At 42.2% G+C, this 18074-nt stretch overlaps 1 protein-coding gene across 1 annotated transcript in view; it reads right to left on the bottom strand.

The window, feature by feature from the left end:
• CDK15 (cyclin dependent kinase 15) overlaps positions 1 to 18074 on the bottom strand; it is a 34345-nt gene that overhangs the window by 12544 nt on the left and 3727 nt on the right. The window contains 7 exon segments of the mRNA XM_051623305.1: positions 2638 to 2701; positions 7505 to 7599; positions 13535 to 13593; positions 13595 to 13652; positions 14239 to 14363; positions 16342 to 16403; positions 17178 to 17272. Of these exon segments, the coding sequence (XP_051479265.1) occupies positions 2638 to 2701; positions 7505 to 7599; positions 13535 to 13593; positions 13595 to 13652; positions 14239 to 14363; positions 16342 to 16403; positions 17178 to 17272 (558 nt within the window).

Consider the following 18074-nt stretch of genomic DNA (forward strand, 5'->3'; position numbering starts at 1 on the left):
AGCTGCCCTGCATGTCCCTGGCTCAGAGACCCCACAGCCCATGCTGTATCTCCTTGTTAGACTCTGCAGCAGAATACGCTCAAGGCCACAGAAGTGACAGGAAAATATCTAAAGGTTTCCAGATTTAATTTCAAAGACTCCTATGAACCCACTTGGCTCAGGAATCCTTCCAGTAACAACCCAGTCTGGGGCTGAGCCTACACTGCTGAATCCAGTGGGAATTTTGCCATCAACTTCAATGAGAATAGGATCACACCTTGGTGCTTTGTTTTGCTCCTGTTCGTTCCTTGCCTCTGGCAGGAGCCTGTTTGTTTGTTTGCTGCCTGCACTCACTGCTAACATCAATAGGACTAGCTAAAAACATTCAAGCCATCAGATTTGGGAAAGAGCCCCAAAGTTTGTTTGCTAATGTGAACCATCCCAGACACTCAGATTCGCACAAATGGGCTGGAAATAACCTCAAGAGAGGTTTTCTTAGGCAGACTCCACAGCTTCCACTTGGGCTGTACATGTCCTGATGGTGGTGGGGAAACAGCACTTGTGCTTCGGCGTAGAGAAGGGAAGTGCACAGGAGCATGTGAATGGCAAATAGTGTTAAACAAAGAGACTAGTTTGCCTTCTTACCAGCAGCTCATCAAAAACTGACTTGATTTAGTTCATGACTAGAGAAAATAGTCCAACCTTGTATGACTAACCTTCCATCCAAACTGATTTGTATAATCCAGGTGTGAACTAAGTGCTTGGTTCCAGTACATGGGTGGAGCAGCTCAGAGCCCCTTAAACAGGCTCCAAGGAGGAGAAAGCATCACTGCCTCTCCAACTATAGCCCCAAACACTGTCTCAGCACCCCTCTCCCAAGTATTTGCTAGCATGGTGGGATGCTCCTTCATTTCTGTCTGCTCCAGCCACAAAAGGCACCAGCATCACAGGATCACAGCACAGCACCGGTCAATTCTGCCCCATTGGAGACAGGTACGGAAACTTTTTGTCAAGCCTGAAAGCAACTCAGACTTGAAAACTGCTTATGATGACTAAACTTGTCTTTACTGGAGCTATTTCCATGCTGCCTAGGTGCCTCTCCTCTCCCTCCTAGTCCTGCCACTGGCACCTTCCACAGCAGCAGAGAAGGGCACTTCTAAATGGGAGGCATCACCCTGGATAGTTCTGGGCACTCACACATTCGCTGTTGTTTGTACCAGTTTCTTGCTAGCAAAGCCTTAATGCTTGCACTTTTAGATTGTCCCTTATATGGCATCTGGGCACCTAATCATCACTGGGAGTATTTGGTCTTGTATGTGCAGATGACTGGCATAAAAAAATTATTTGTGATCTGTTTGTCCCACACACAAGTATTTCTTTCCTCCCAGACTTCCCTTCCCAACTTGTAGACTACCCAGCCAAGCCTTCAACAACTTAGAGAAGAAAATGCTTCCTCCAGCTGTCTGCTCTGTGCTTGCTCCCTATCCAAATTAAACTTGCTGTGGACAGCAACACATTCACATTTCACACTGGTTTGATTAATGTGTCTCAGCTAATTGTGTGAAGGATTCCAGTCCTTTTGGCTCTGAGACCAGTTTATTGTTCAGTCAATCGCAGCTACCATGTGAAAATGGAGGCTGTTTAGTGTTCATGCACCAGAATAAAACGAGGGGCATCTTGGACTGGGTCACAGAGCAACACCCACTTCTTTGAAAAGATGTTACTATGCTCTACTAAACCTGTAAACCTCTTGCTCAAAGCACGTCTTCTCCCTCCTCCTTTCCCCCCTGCTCTTTTTTCCCCCTTCTGGATAGACCTGCTCCCCTCACCACTCTCTTAGGGTACAAGTGAGAGAGAATGGCTGGATTGTAGATGGGTGGATTTCTAGGGTTTTTAATATTTCACTTTTATATTTCTCTTAGAGAATGATCCTGCTGAGAGTCTGAGAATCACTGCTCATCATTCCCCCTCACTGACACTTGAATATATTTTCCCAAGAGAAAACATTAAACAAAAAGAGAGAGAGAGAGAGAGAGAGGGAAAGGGGGAGAGACGGGGGGGAGAGGGAGAATGACTGAGTTAGCTTTTCAAAGCATACTTCTCAACTGCCCACATCAAAATAAGAGACAACTGGCCCTTTGAAGTCCAGGACAGTTTCTACCAGCCCATGTGGAAATAAAAGAAGCCAGCTCTATACATCACACAGGTTTCTCACCTTGCTCACATCAAAATCAGGGACAGTGACCTTTAAAACTGAGGTTTAAAGGCTCCCAAACCGATCTCCAAAAAATAAGGAGAGCTTGGATAAACTGTGTCTCCAGATACCTCTCAGCTTTTCCAGTCTAAACCAGGAGACATCAGTCCTTTGCGCTCAGGAGTGGAGACTAACTACATTGTCAGCACTTGCAGCAATGAAATCTCCCATCAACTTAACATACACCCATTGCTCAGTGAGGCAACTTTGCCACACTTTACCTTTGCTTGTATCCTAGACCAATGCCAGTGCTGTAGGTCCTACAACAACACTATTGTTAAGTAGCTCAAGGAATTTAGCAACATCGAAGCAAAGTATTTTTCATAATTAAGAGTTACTGACCCAAAAATTAAGTGGCTAGTGGCTCAGAGAAAAAGCTGTCATTCTTGTGAGTTAAATCCTACCTGAGTTACACCTGGGGAGCTTGGAAGGTTCTGGCCTGGTGTCCTCAGCTGGGACTCCCAATACCTGTACAAAAGAAGAAATAGCGAGAGCAATAACCTCTGTCTGCCAGTACCCCCCTGTCTTGGTGTGTAGCTGGAGGAATCAGTCTTGATGGAGAGTGACTGGGTCTGTTACTGTAAATTCTGCCCTGGCTAGTGCTGGATCTACCACTGTGCATAAAGGACACTGATGTTTTAGCACTTGATTTTGTGGCAGGAAGGGTCCTGCTGAGATGGAACGTTGTTGCTGCTGGGAACATCAGTGAAGGCATATGCAGCTTCACTGCCAGATGCCACTTCTGCATGTGTTTGCCAGCTTAGGGGTCACATTGTTCAGCTCCTTTCACCAGTGAAGATGTTGTCCTGTACCAGAGCTGCATTGGGGACTTATTCTGCCCATTTGCACTGGCAGCACCCAGTATGCTCAGTGGCAGCACCCAGTATGCTCAGTGGCAGCACGTGCTGTAAGCTGTGATAGAAGACCCTGAGGTACAAGAGAAAAGTTGGCAGGCAGGTCTACTTGTCAGTGCTAGAAAGCAACCTAGTGTCTCATCCTGAAGGGTCCAGAGCTTCAGCAGTGTCTCTGGCCTTTATTGTGAATTGGGGGCTTCAGAAGCAGGTCCTCAGAGAGCAAATCTGGGCCAGTAAGGCCTCCTCCAACCTCATTTTACTTGCTAAAATGTGTGAGATCAGGCATGTCTGGGTTTCTGTGCTGGTTGCAGCTGTGGGTGTTTAGTGTTGTAACTATTATTACTCAGAGAATACTAAGTGCCTTGTGTCTATTGATACAGTTGAGTTGTGCTAAAGCGGTAAAGCCACATATTTAAGAAGAGTTTACAGCATGTGATATACTGTATTATAAATCAGTATTGCTAAGTCAAAGCATTCAAAGCTTATCATCCAGACACTCCCCAAAAATACTGGATTTCTTTAAAAAAACAGTGAAATTTTAATATGAAAAATGTTGGGGTTTTTTATTCGCTTCCTTTTCTCCAACATTAGATTTGCTTCACATTAGTTACACTTTGCATATAATAGACAATTATTTTTCCTTAAAATGAAAGCTGAGAACTATGACATGGGGAACTGGCCTCACAGAAACTTATGGTAAGATTGCAAGAAAGCAGGCATAATTAAAAAAAATATTAAGCAAGGAAGCAATATAAAGCCTGGCTGTTGCTGTTGGTGTGCATCAGCTAGCTGATTGCTTTTCGCACTCATGGCTGGGAAACAGCTTTGAGGATAATTACAGCTACCTGGAAAAGACAGCCACAAGCATCGTAGGGCTGGCACATATTAGCATGGTGGGCTGTATGGGGAAGCAAGCCAGAGTGGCTTGCTGTGGCCCGTGTTTCTAGATTGTTTATGGACTCAGAGGAAATGGGTTTCAGTTGTGCCAGGGGAAGTTCAGGTTGGATATTAGGAAAAATTTCTTTGCTGGAAGAGTGGTGAGGTGTTGGAATGGGCTGCCCAGAGAGGTGGTGGAGTCATCATTCCTGAAGATGTTCAAGAAGCATTTAGATGTGGTGCTTGAGGATATAGTTTAGTGGCTGTGGTAGTTTGATTACAGTTTGACTCGATGATCTTGAAGGTCTTTTCCGATCTTCGTGATTCTAAGATTGTATGATTCTGTGACCCTTGCCCCTGCTCACCTGTAAAATCAATCTTGGAAGGTTGCAGCTCCCCAAAGAGGTGGTGTCTTGCAGTGTTCAGCCATGCGAGGATGTTGGAAGGTGGTTTGTACTGAGAGTGATTTGACAACTCTGGATGAGGATGCATTGACTGGTGTGTGTATCTTCTAAGTGGGGCAGGTCAGCTCAAACAAACTGTGTGCACAGGAGGGGTCTGGGGAAATTCAGTACATAATAAAATCATACTGTCCAGAGTCAGCTCAGCACTCTGCCTCTCTTTGGTGAAGAATTAAACAGTTATTTGTGCATGCTTGCACTTTGCTACATGAGGTTTTCCACAAATGTTTAAATTTTGCTGGATTAGGTGTGAAAGCATTGAGAGCACCAATCACTGAATGTCATATGAATATGGATTTACATTTATCTTTTCTGAGTCTTTTCTTTACAAAATAACCTGTTCCGACCCATGAATTGGGATCTGGTTTTGAATGTCCACAGTAATGGGGCAGGTGTTTTTTTTTCCTTTTTCTTTCCTCCCTGCACTTTAATGAGAGTCTTTGCCAAATCAGTCAATGACACATATTTATTGAATTGAAATAAAACAATGTCCAGAGTATTATTAATTGTTGTACCCACCCTAAATTTAACTGTTAACTCTCTGGTCCATGCCAACAGATGAAGCAAAACAGCTTCTCTGTATTTGCTATTCTGCCATGCTTCCCCAAGCAGGCACTTTTTACTGTAGGGAAGGGTCTTGATGCAGCTCAGTTTAGTCCACTTTGGACATAATTTCAGCCAGAAACATATTTACAGGGCCTGTATTTCAGCAAGCGCTTTAAGTTGATATAAATCATTGTCCTCTCTCTCTCTTCCCTCTCACGGCTTGCTTTTCCTGTGATGAACCAGCTGAAGGAATCAACTCAGCTGATTTTGCTTAGTTTTATTGGGAAATCTTGTTTTATGTAGAGAAGTCATGTAGTCATTCGTTTGGCACTTGTCACTTGTTCAGCTCAGCCGCAGAAGCATGCTGGTGGCTTGCTGCAGCCTAATCCAGCCCACATGTAGTGCTTCTCAACACAATGTTAATCAACAAAATGGAGTTTTTGAACGCAAAACCTGTGCCTGATCTCTTGAAATCTGAGTGACGGATCCTAGGTTTGTCAGGTTTGCTTACACTCCATGCCATGAGAGAGCTGAAGACATGGCAGTTCACATTCATTCAGGCCATGGTTCTGTAGTCAGCACTGCTAGCCTAAGTAGCTTCTTCCTCTTCGTCCCCTTCCCATTTGGTCCTGCTCCTGCAGCATCCCTTCATTAGCACTACCAATCATTAGTTCTACTGTTTGTGTAGCCAGATGACTAACTGGGTAAATAAACTGTTCTCATTTAGAGTAACCCAGGTTATTGGTTCCCCAGTTCATGTAGCCCCACATATCACAAGTGACACAGCAGCAGGAATGAGCAGCCAGGGATAGAGATGGAGATTGCTTAAGGTGTCACTTGCCTCTAGAAGAAAAGTTGGTGAAATGACAGTCAGTCAGTCTTGATGTTTCAATGGGATAAAGACATTTCACAGAATGGGGATTTTCCAGCTGTTTGTCTATATGGTGTTTGAACCAACAGCCCTATGAGGACATAAGCAAGCTGAGTGATATAGACTCATGCACACAAATGCAGACAGTCTCTAAACCAGTGCAGGGTGCCTCTATTACTAGTACATAAAAGGAACTGACTATTAGAAAACAGTAGGAATCCCCATTCTGAACCTCACACTCAGCAAAATATCTCAAGTTAGGCATTGAAAGCCACTAAGGAGCTTTGAAATCTTGGCCCAACACAAGAGCGTCATTCCAGGCTGGATAATAACATAAAACCTTCTGTGAAAAGCACTAATTATTTCATGGCTCTTAAAGCTTCCTCATGATTTTTAAATAAGGGGGTTTTTGCCTTCTATAGCACAAATCCTATTAATCATGGTATTAGTTATAATACCAGAGAAATGACGATAGGGCTATAACCCTCTAGCTGCAAAACCACAGGAAATGTATCCAGAGATTTCAGAGCCGTAAGTGGAAGGATACTCTTCATTCACACTCTGGGAAACTGGGCCCTGCCCTGGCTTTGAACCCTGTTAATTGGCCAAGGGTGGACTTTTTTTTTTTTCTCAGCAATTATTTTTTTTTTTCCCCCACTGTCTAGGAAAGAGAAATCCAGCATTTATTTAAATGGACTAAACTGAGGGCTAAGAATGGGACCCATTTGTTTGTCTTTTAATCACATTCTAGCTAAAAGCAGAGAGGAAAACCCTACCATGCAGGAGTATTTTGGATGAAGGGGCTAAAAAAGAAAAATCTGACTTACACAGATTTGAGGCTATAAAGTGCTTTCTTTCTTGCCACTTTCCAAATGTCAGTTTTCTGTTCTCCTTTGAATATCCATATTTGAAAAACTCTATGCAGAAGAGGAAATCCTTGGGAGGAGATGTGAAAAGGCAGACACCTACAGCAAAACCAATAGGATCTATAGGTTGACCTTCCTGCAGAGTCAGTAACAGGGTCAGCAGTGAGGAACATACAGAATCTGCTAGTGCTGGTAACTGCCTCAGTTCTACCAAGCTGCACTAAGGATGTCTTTCAGATTCCCCAACAGAAAAAAACAGCTTAAGAGGCTCCTGAATATGTCTGCTCTCACTACTGCCTTTATAATGTAATTTCACACTTTCCATTCTGCCAAACCAGTCTCTCGGGCTGCACCATAAACTGGATGATACAAAATGTTCCACATTAAAATGAAGAAGGATCTCTGAAAAACATCATAGTCTTGCCATTTTCAAGGTAGTTTAAGAGCAGCATTAGGACTCCTTTGTGACAATATGGTGTGTTGTATCCTACAGTAAGTAAAGGATTTAACAAGAAGGAATAGAATTTGCAGTACTTGCACACCTTTTATGCCTTCTTCAATTTGATGTCACTTTAATTTGCTTTAAATTTTTGATGAGATGACAAACATCAAAGATAAGTAATTTGATTTATTCCCATAAGAAAGTTGCCAAGTATAAAATGGGTTACAAAGTCTATGAACTTGGCAGATTGGACCAAATTATTTCTGTTATTCCCAGGACCTGTGCTTAGGACATAAAAAAGAACTAGGGGGCTGAAGGACTCTTCCTCTCCCATTTCAGGGTATATTTTACTCACTGCCCAGATCTTCACCAGCTGTTCACAAGTACCAGAAGTACCTGCAAATATTAGCCGGCCCTGGATCATTTCAACAAATATACAGCCTGCACTCCTGCAAGAAATCCAAGATATTAGCTCATTTGCATACATTGTTTGGAATGGGCAGGAAAAGAGATAATTGTTGGCATGAAAATATAGAAACCCTGCTTTGTAAATGCAGGAATCTTGATATAAGCTGTAAACCCTACATATTTTGCAGCTCAGGTCTGAAAATCACCAGTCTGATGTGTAGGTATTGTATATTTACTTCACATTATCTAGTGAGTGTGTGTGAAGCAAGGCAGGATGTGGGGTGTTTGAATATATGTAAATAAATACAGGTTTCAGTGGAGGCTGATATACCTGTGCTGTATGGTGGTAGGCAGGATGTAGCATGATAGTAAACCCTACTGATTGTGGGAAGTCAGGAAGGTTTCCTTTGGGAAGGTCCATCTTATACACCCCCAGTCTTGCAGCACTGTTCTAAGCACTTGCAACTGGCCCTTGTTGCAAGTTGTATGTGTAGTATCATTAACTTCATCCAGGTCCTACAGACTGAAACACTTGAATTAAAAAGCTGACAAGCCAAATAGGATAGGAGCAGACTGGAGATTCGTCACATTCACATCCCTCCAGGATTTTAGAGAATGACAAAGCAGTCAAAATTCCATAAAAGTCTGTTCCCATCTCCTTTTTCTCATCAGCACCATAAACTAAAAAAGGCCTCACCCTTCACCAGCAAAACAAGACATGTGATACCTTTGGAAAAGAAACCCACTAAGCACTATCCTTTTTTTCCAGCACCAAACAATTTGTTTCAGGTCTCTTTCAATTCATCCTGTTACCAACCCGTATAAAAAAAGATGGTTGTGGCAGAAGCCTATTGAATAATAGATTGTTTTCTGTGAGAAAAAGATGTAAAATTGGAGTGATAACAATAGGAAAGATATTCAGGGAATTACTACACAGTACATTGGCTTGAAGGATGCAGTAGACACAGAAAGACCCAGAGGCATTAACTGCTGGAGCTGTTTTTCCTTCAGAAGCAATTAGCTCTTCATTGGAAAAATGAAGGCAAGATTTCATAACATAAAGAACATAGTGACGACAGCAAGTAAAACTGTTTTTATTTTTATGCCATACTTTGCTCTGCACTTGTCCCAAAGCAAACCAGCCAGCTTAAAAAACAAACACCAAACCCTGCAAAAAATGTGTAATTTTACTAAAGTGGATTAGTCCCACTGGCAATAATGATGAGATAGACTTACCTATTTGCAACTATTCCCATCTCTTATTGTATGGTGTAAACTCTGCTCACTTACTTTTAAATCTTTATCCTCCAAACTGTCTCTAGTTTTCCTGTCTTTTCACTAAGTCCCATCCCAACTTTTCAGGTTTCAGTCTCAGTCTTCTTTGGTTATAGCAAATTGGAGTTGTTTGACCTCAAATGTTGAAATTCCACCTTTATCTAACAGACTCTGAAAGTATTATTTTCATTTGCTGAGCTACAGCTAGTAATCTCTTCTGGACATCTGTACTGCTGTGTTACCCTTGCATCTTGTTTTTCAATACTGTAGATTCTTTTCCCACCTGACTGTGGTCAGGTGAAGGCCTCACATGCAACTCATCTGTGGTATTCATTTTGGTCATTCTTGGCTTCAGGGGATGCCAAGCCTGTTTGCAGATCCATATCTAATGCTGTTTTCACAAACATATCTGCTGCACTTTCCCTTAGCTTTCAGTACCCTAACCTTGGGTCTTGTGAGCTTAGCTCCTTACTTATCTAATATGCTCTTACAGGGTCCAGGTGCAAGGAGACTTAACCCACAGCTTTTGCAACACAGATTTATTTTGTGTTTCATAGCACTGCCACATCATGAGCTATTATTTTGGAGCCCGCAGACTGATTCTGCTGAGACTGGTGTCATACCAACCCTCTGTTTTCACAGCTGATGTGCACCCCAAATGGCTCAGTCTATTTTGCAACCACAGGGGCTGCTGTAATCCACTGATTCCATTGCACAAGTTTTAACTGTATGTGGTGAAAGCAATTTAGGTGCTCTTGATTTGTAGAAGAGAATCAGCTCTATGGGCTTTTGGAGCAAACGATCTTGATATTCACCCGCAGTTTGGTTTCTGATACGATAGCTAGGAATGATCATTAGTCTGGCAACAGCACAAACTCACTACAGCCCCCAAATGAGACAGGTGCAACTAGACCTTCTACAGAGATTCTTTTTAATGAGCAGTGCTGGCTGTGCTGTTTCCTAAATTGAATTTAAGACAATGAGGATTTGGGGACACAGCTGGAGGTACACAGCAGTTACTAAGGAAAAGGGGCTACTAAAAGTGAAAGTGCCATATAAATGTGGTCCTAGTGACCTAACTGCTCTGCTGCAAAGGTCTAAGGGAACAGAGTTCATGGCAGACAGAAAACCAGATCTGCTCTGGTTCCTATTATTGCTGAGAAGGCTGCAGACAGAGCAATAACTGGAAGTAAGAACGAGAAAGATGGGATTTTTCCTAAATTTAGCTAGAATTTGTTAATAATTTCTCCTGAGCAAAGAGATACAAAATTCAAATCTAATGGAAGTCTTTATGCTAGTTGGCAAGCTGTCAGTTTGAGGAGAGGAACAACTGGTGGGTTGTTCCAAATGCACCTTCTGGTAGAGCTATCTTTTGTATGCCTGGTTTATTCCCATTGTCTCTGGAAGTCTTTAAACCTCAGTGTCTCTAATAAAGACCAAACTATCAGAGCAACCACAAGGGCTTTTTGTTTCCTGTAGCGAGACGCAGGTGACCAGCTGCCTTTAATGCTTGCTTGATTGAGCAGTGGCAATTATGACTGTTCTGTCTGTGTTTCCAGACAAAATACATGTTTCTTTACAAAAAAAGGCCAGAATTACCTAGAACAACTGATGAACCCCCCCACTTTTCCCAGGTATTTTTGTCTATCTGTTAAAGCAGGACTTTGGAAACTAGTGCTAAACATCACATTAGCCTTTCAGTAGAAGTCTCAACTTTCCTTCTGGTATAGGATTTACAGTTACTGCTCTGACAGCATTATGAGGATCCTTCTGTTGAAAAGAATTATTAAAAAACATTCACTTTTAAATATTCCTAAGGATTTAGACCTAGTTTTGCTTTGTTTTTCCTCTTTTCCTTCTTACCCCTCTGGTGCTCATTTCAGAGGTGCTTTTACCCCTTCAAGTCTACAAGTCTCTCAGAGGGTCTCAGTCCCATCTAGTTGTCTTGAGAAGAGCTAGGGCAAAGGGAGGGGCCTTCTGGAAAGAGGCCTGGACATGATGTTTCAGCATGTGCCAGATATGCATGTGAATCAAGGCAGTGGCTTCTAAAGTAATAGGAGAGGTATAACTGGTTACAGGGATAGTTAGTAAGCATGAACAGAGCTGTTCCAGTCAGCAGAGTTGCATCTGCCTGCAATCCCTGGGGCAGGTTTGAACACAGCACTTATTCCTCAGCCTGCAGTTCTGCATTAAACAGTGGAGAGATGACTTCATCAGGATTAAGATCTAAGATATCTCTGCAGCATCCCAGAGTTCCCTCTCCACATTTTTTTCTGGCATTGGGAGATTGCAATTTTATACTTAGCCGGAAATACATCCTTTCTCTTGTTCTTCACCAAGCGTGGTCTGTACAGTGGAACCTTTAGCCTGTATCTTCCAGTTTGGCATAGAGGAGCAATGTGACCCATGCAGGGAAGAAGGTTGTAGAGGCCCTGGCAGGTCTATGTGAAATGATGGCATGAGAACTCCTATTCTACATTAATCTACCTGGGAAAATTCCAGTGATTTATTCATTTATTTATTTATTTAAATTAAGATTATACAAGGAAAGCCTGACTTAAAAGGAGACATGATTTAAGACACTCATGATGTTAGCAGCTACTAGCATGGCATGAGCATAAATCCCTTGGTTTTTTTTTTAAAAAGAGTCTTTCTGATATGTAGTGTAATCTCCCTGAAACTTTAGTCTGCCTGAAATCCCTTAATTGAATCTTCTAAAGTCTGGAAGAGATAGTGAGGGAGAAAGAGAAAAAAGATACAGAGATTAAAGCAGCTTTTCTAGTTAGTCCAAGAATGAGTGAGTCTTCTTCTATATCTCTTTTTTTCATCTATTCAAGGCTTCATTCATTTCCCCATGTGCCTCCCACTGACAGTATTGCTGCTCGAGCACACTATGCATGAATTGCTATAATGTTTTATTTTGTTATAATTGGTTTCTTGAAACCAAGGCTTTAACACCCACTGTCTCATGCCATTACCAAGGGCATTCTGACCTGCCTTCATGTAAATTGCAGCATCCAAAAGACATAGGTTTTTTTTTTTCCTGTCTTTGCTATAGACAAGTAACATCTGTGTGAATTCACATTATTTCCTAATAGACAAAAATTGAGCTTAAATGCAGTGTACATCAAGATAATAAATGACTCTTGTTAGAGGAAGTTGCTGAATAGAGCTCACTGAAGTACTCTCTATTCTCTCAGCATGGTATCTTTCTGTAGGGCAAACACTTTGAATGTTGTTATTATAAGGAAGCGTAGTAACAAAGGCGTCTATAGTGTGAATGTAGTTCAGTGGGACTGAGTGGACTGTGCAGTTACAGCTGCTCAGAGTGCTCGATGGGATCTTTGTCTAGCACTCCTATATTGCTGCTACACCAGAGCAGAGTTACGTGGTGGGCATGTTGGTTTTTCACAGGCAGAAAGGCCAGGCTTTCTGTGCATAGCCAGGGCTTTAGACAGGGGTCAGCTTTCAGGATAAAACCAAACAGGGTTATACCAGCATCTGCCTGATACAAACCCTCCAATCTGCTAGGCAGGCATCTTCTTCAAACTCAGCAGACATTCCTGAGAGACTGTCTGGAAGGGAGAGGTGACAGGTAGTGGGGGAGAGAACACAGGACTATTTAGACTGGCTTAGCAGCTGGAATCCATTAGAACTCGGCAAGGCTTTCCTCCATGGAGAAATCTGTAGCAATTAAATTAGCAGCAGGCCTAGGGAAGTGAAAAAACTAAAAACTACTATTTCCCCAAACTGCCCTCCAGGCCATCAGAGTCTCCAATAAACTGCAGACCTCGAGAGGTGAATGCAGCCTGAGAAGACCTGTAGCTTTGCTGTTTGTAAACTTAGCCAGCCGTCCTTTTGTACATTCTTCAGCCTCCTGCATTCCTACCCTTTCCCAACCTTTGACTCTGCATAGCAGTTACATGAAGTCTTGTGTGACAGGTGTGACAGGCACAGGCAGAAAATCAACTGGTCTGAAGAAAGGGTGAGGCAGCAATACTGTATACAGATGTAAAATTGCCCAGAATGAGGGTGGTCTCCTGCAGCTTCGTGAGCTGCATGTTGTCCTTGAGTAAGGCAGGACTGTTGCTGGAAGCGGGCTGAGGCTGGTGCAGAGATAGAGCTGATAAGGTAACAAGGCTTTAACAGAACAGAGTCTTTCTGTATGAAATGTAGAGCGCATCTGAGACACGTTCTTTGAGAAGGACAAAGTATCACAGAAATAATTAAATCTCACACACCTTTCTATCTCCAGACCCATTCAGATGCCATGCTTTGTAACCAAGGGCAAAGACATTGTTGGTAAAGTCGCAGATCCATTGTTTCTTCACAGAGCCATTGCTGTAGAAAGCTACCACTGGCTCAGCTGACCACGTAGATACAAAACAGTAAGTGCATTAAGCAAAGGTATTGTTGCAAGACCTGAAAATGGTTCATAAATGTTACCAAGTGAGATGTACCCCTCGTAAATATGATTGGATGAGGCTTATATAAATCCATAGCTGAGATGTAGTGACATAATTCCCAAAAACTTCTGTGAACCCAGCAGTACAACACTTTCCACCACTCACACATTTTCTGTTCATGGGTGTTAATTCCTCTTCTTGCAACTGTATCTACTATAACTTGGTTGACTTGAATTAATTTTGAGAAATGTAATTTTTCTCAAGAGACTCCAGATATTTTGAAATTAATTAGTAACAGATACCTAGATTAGAAGAATAACCTTTAGCTCCAAGCAACACATCAGGAGGACAGTAACAGTGTTGCCACTTCAGAGGAGTATGTTTGCCTGGAGACAGACTTGGCATGAGCAAGGCCTGCTAGGGAAGAAAAAAAAGAAAACAAAGAAAAAAAAAAAAGGCTGCTCTGTTCTGACAGTCCTTCTACCTATGCAATATATAGATGCTAATAAGTGGAAAAAGGACATTACTTTGTCTCTAATCTTTAAACATAAGCAAGCTCAATGCAGTTTACAAGCAATTGACAAAGAATGTCTGGAATATACATCTGGGGCAGATGAGATCAAGCAATATGCTGTGTTTTGCAGGGCTTCACCATTTGTGCCTGAAGCAGCTGTCCCAAACCAATGCCAAGAAAGCCTCTTGGTTCAGCACCTCACCCCGGACTCTGCATGTTACATTATTTTCTGAGCAGAGAGGGATTGATTCTCTTTCCTCTTGAACCAGTTTTATGTGGCAGTAATTGCTCTTAACTTAAATGAGGTTACTCCCTGCACATATCAGTATAAATGCAAGAAAGGCTGGACAGACCACAGAAGTAGTTTCCTGAAGTTCAATAAGAGGCTATGCTTCTATGACTTAATGGGATGTGGATACAGATCTGTATGCATGCTAAAGCTTCAGTCTGAGCAGCTATATTAGCAGTATCTAAACTGTGACTCACCAAATTCAGCTAATTTGAGCTCACCAAGGCAACTGATGAGCAGGTTCTGGGGTTTCAGATCATGGTGAAGAATGTGTTGTTGGTGGCTGTAAGCCAGGCCACACAAAAGCTAAAACATAAAGAGCTAGAAAAAGCCAACAAAAAAATGAAATTGTTTTGTCTGACTTTGCATTGGTACATTAACTCTGAACCTCAGGAGAACTCCCAAAACAAAGCAGAGATAAAACAAGTAAGAAACTAGCAAAAATCCCCAAAAGTAGTAGAGCTGGCGCAGGAAAACTGCAGTGGGGTGTAACTGCCCTGCAGCTTTCTGAGGTTTTCTGGGTGGAGTATTTGGCCATGAGGGCAGTCACAGTGCAGTTCCTAAGTGCGTATTTTGGAAATTCAGCTTTTCTTTAGAAATTAACTGTTGATTGCACAAATAAGCTCAACTCACCAAAACACAGAACCCAGCTTTCAGAACAGCAAGATATTCTGATTTCAGTGTTCAAGATGAAGACATACAGCCGAACAAGACAAAGTTTTAAGGAGCTGGAGGTTTTGCCCATTTGAGCCAGCTGATACCAGCAGAGGGAGATCTGCAGCTGCTGTACACACCACCTCTGCCCAGTATAAGCTGGACCGGTGTGACTTGACAATGTGAACTGTTATCTTCAAGCTAGGAGAAAACACAAGGACTTGATTTAAACAGATATAGTAAATAAGATATGATGAATGAAGCAAGCAAGAAAGCAGAAAAGCAAACAAGAAAGAAATATCTAAGTCCCTCCACCATGGCAGTGTAAATAAGCCTGGGCTAAAACAAGTTGGGCTGAAAAAAGGCATGAAATCAGACAGTGGATAGAAACAAAACACAGCAAAAGTAATTAGATTTTACCAGAGAAGATATTTTTCACCAGAAGTTTAATCTGAAAATGAAGGAAAAACAGTGACACCCATAGGTCATTTTTGTACCAGAAAATGTGTCCCTGTAATATTCTGCATACTTGCATCACATTCAATAGGAATCACTCAGAGAAAAAGCAAACAACATTTGCCAGCAAAAATTAAGCAAGCTAGATGACCCTCCTAAAAGAGCAGTAAATCATTTTGCAGTTCATTTCCTGCTGACAATGAGGATTTCAGGCAGGAAAGCAGAGCAGCTGGCTAGTGTTCACTCACAGAAATGCCAGTCAGTACATGTTACAGCCATGTACTCCATGGGCTTGTAAGCCTGCCTGGTAGCAGAGCCCTTGAGATCTGTGCCAAAACTACAATACTGTGTCTTGGACATAACTAAGCTTTCAGGATGTTGAAAATCTGGGGCCCCAAGAAACTTCTTTAGAATTGGTGTTGCTTAACAACTATCTGGAAAAAGATGTGAACAAGGTGGCAACATTTGAAGATGACAGAAATATTTAGATTAGCTGTGATAAGAAGTGACAGTGAGGAACTTCAGAGAGATCTGACAGTCAGATGAATAGGCAGTATGATAAGATACAAAGTTATTGTTGACAGCTGTAAGATAAATTAACTGAAGCTGCTCAGGAAAAGGACCCCAGAACTCACCCAGGACATCTGCACTGAAACCTAAAGTCAGTGTGCAGCAGCAATTCTGAAAGTTAATTAAATGTGAACATTTGTAGAAAGGAAAGTTAGGAGACTATTATAACATCAGTCTTTAGGTAAGGGTACATCTTCACCTGTGCTCAGGTCCAGCCAAAAAGCTGCAGTAGAAACAGAATGACTGTAAATAAATGACTGTAAATATGAAGATAGGTCCAGATGAGGGAGAGTGAGATTTGAGGTTTTTATTAGAGATGAATAATGTATTCTAGTGTTAAGAGGACACACATTTGTATAGAGATAGATTTGCTTGCCACGGGCTGTCACTGTTCACAAAAGCTAAATGCCCTCTTGCAGGCTCAGAAAACAGGAACTGAAAAAAGTTTTTGGAGACCAAGAGGGAGGTTGTTACTTCTTTATAAATGGCTGCTTTTCTCTGAAGTGTTTGTCATATACAGAACAAAGAAATATTAGTAAACAATTTACAGTGACCACATATTGTGGAAAATAACACTTCCTTGTGCATTAAGAGGGTACTAGCCTTTTAAGGAACTCATCATAACGTTGCACAAATTAAGTCCTCCACGGTGCTGGCCCATGTACTGTGCTAGATCTGTGTGCTAAATAAAAGAGGAGAACTCTAGGCAAAGCTACTAATATAAAATACTTCTACCATCAATGCCTCTTCTGTAAATGGAAAAAATAAGCACAAAGGTACCTCTTTTGCCCAGGTGAACATCTGATCTGATGCAGCACATAAGAATGTACTTAAGTGTGGGCTCAAGACAGGAACCTGGCTGACCTGTTATCTCACCCCAGCAGTTTATGACCTGAAGCTGATAGCTAACAGAATTCATACTTGTACCAGAATTAATCATAATGCTGCAGTATGAAGACATAGGCCCTGTATTTTCCTTAGAATTGTGTTGATAGCTATCAGCAAAAGCAACAGAAGTATCAAGATCCATGCTGAGAACTCTTCTATTGGCATCCTGCCCTCCTCATGAGAGTAACCCACAGCTTGGTCATGGTGAGCCACTGGGATCAGTGCCAAATCTGACCCCACCTGGGATGTAAGCTGGTATCACTATTTCCTATCCTTGCTGTGGCTCCAGAACAGTACTTCTGTGGTGTTGTCAAGGCAGACTTGGAGGTAGTGTCTGCCACCCTACTGTGGACAAGATGTGGAATCATTTTTGCATACAGCTGTCACATATAGAGAAAGAAAAGAGTAAGGCTGCGTGGCTGGAAAGCAGGGGATCAAGAAGGAAAATCAATCATTGCACTGAAGAATACAACTATTTCTTTTTGTAGATGTCTCATATGCATTAAATTCATTTTGAAGCCACTTCCCAGTACTAGCTGTACAGGAATCTGTAAAAAGATCAACTCACCATGTACTCAAAGACAAATGTTAGTGTCTTCTTGGTCTGGATAATGTCATGAAGCAGTACAATGTTGGCATGTTTCAAATGCTTGAGAAGAGAAGCTGGGGAAACACAAAAGGAAGATCAACTTTGCTGCTGCTGCTGGAAGTGGAAGTAGAAAGTGCACACAGCAAGGCAGTGACAATAAAAAACTAGGGAGAAATAGTCCAAGCTTGGCAGTTCTGTAAGAAGCAGCAGCTACTGAGTCTGGAGGAGGATGGAACTGCTCCTTAGGAAAGCAAGGATCAGTGCTCCGGGCTTGGCAGGAACCTGTCCACCTCTCGGAGATGGGAACTTGCCCCTGTCAGAAACAGCAGTTTGCAGTTGCCAGCTGTCAGCTTCTCAGCTGAGGAGAACTAGTATCTTCAAGGCAAACGGTGAGAGACAGGGGCTGGGAGCTCCCAGAGCCAGAATGTAGCAGCCTGCCACTGACCTTCTCATCCTTCTCCCATCTGCCTCCTGGCATGTGCCCTCAGCGGAGCCCTTAGGAGGCTGCTGGGCAAAGCTGAATTTCTGTCATCTTCCAGCTTCACAATATCAGGGTGTAAAAATCTGCCAAAAGAAATCATTGTGGATGCTAAGCTGAATTTTGAATTTAGCTCTGCACTTTTAGCTTGGAGAAAGCATATTGGTTACTTTCTCCAGTTTAAAAACTCAAAGAGCAGAAATTATGAAGTTACTGTTTGAACAGTAACTTGTTTGTATTTACACAACTTTGGCATGTTTTTCTTTTGGCCTAACCATCTAAAAGCATCATTGCAACTATGTGGCCTTGGTCTCTAAGGTGCTGACAGGCCTTCATCAAGCCTCAGCGCATGTAGGGTGTGGTGATGGAGTGGGCAGCACATGAAGTGTCTCTGCCTC

This window comes from Apus apus, chromosome 6 (assembly GCF_020740795.1).
Source record: "Apus apus isolate bApuApu2 chromosome 6, bApuApu2.pri.cur, whole genome shotgun sequence".
Taxonomy (NCBI): domain Eukaryota; kingdom Metazoa; phylum Chordata; class Aves; order Apodiformes; family Apodidae; genus Apus; species Apus apus.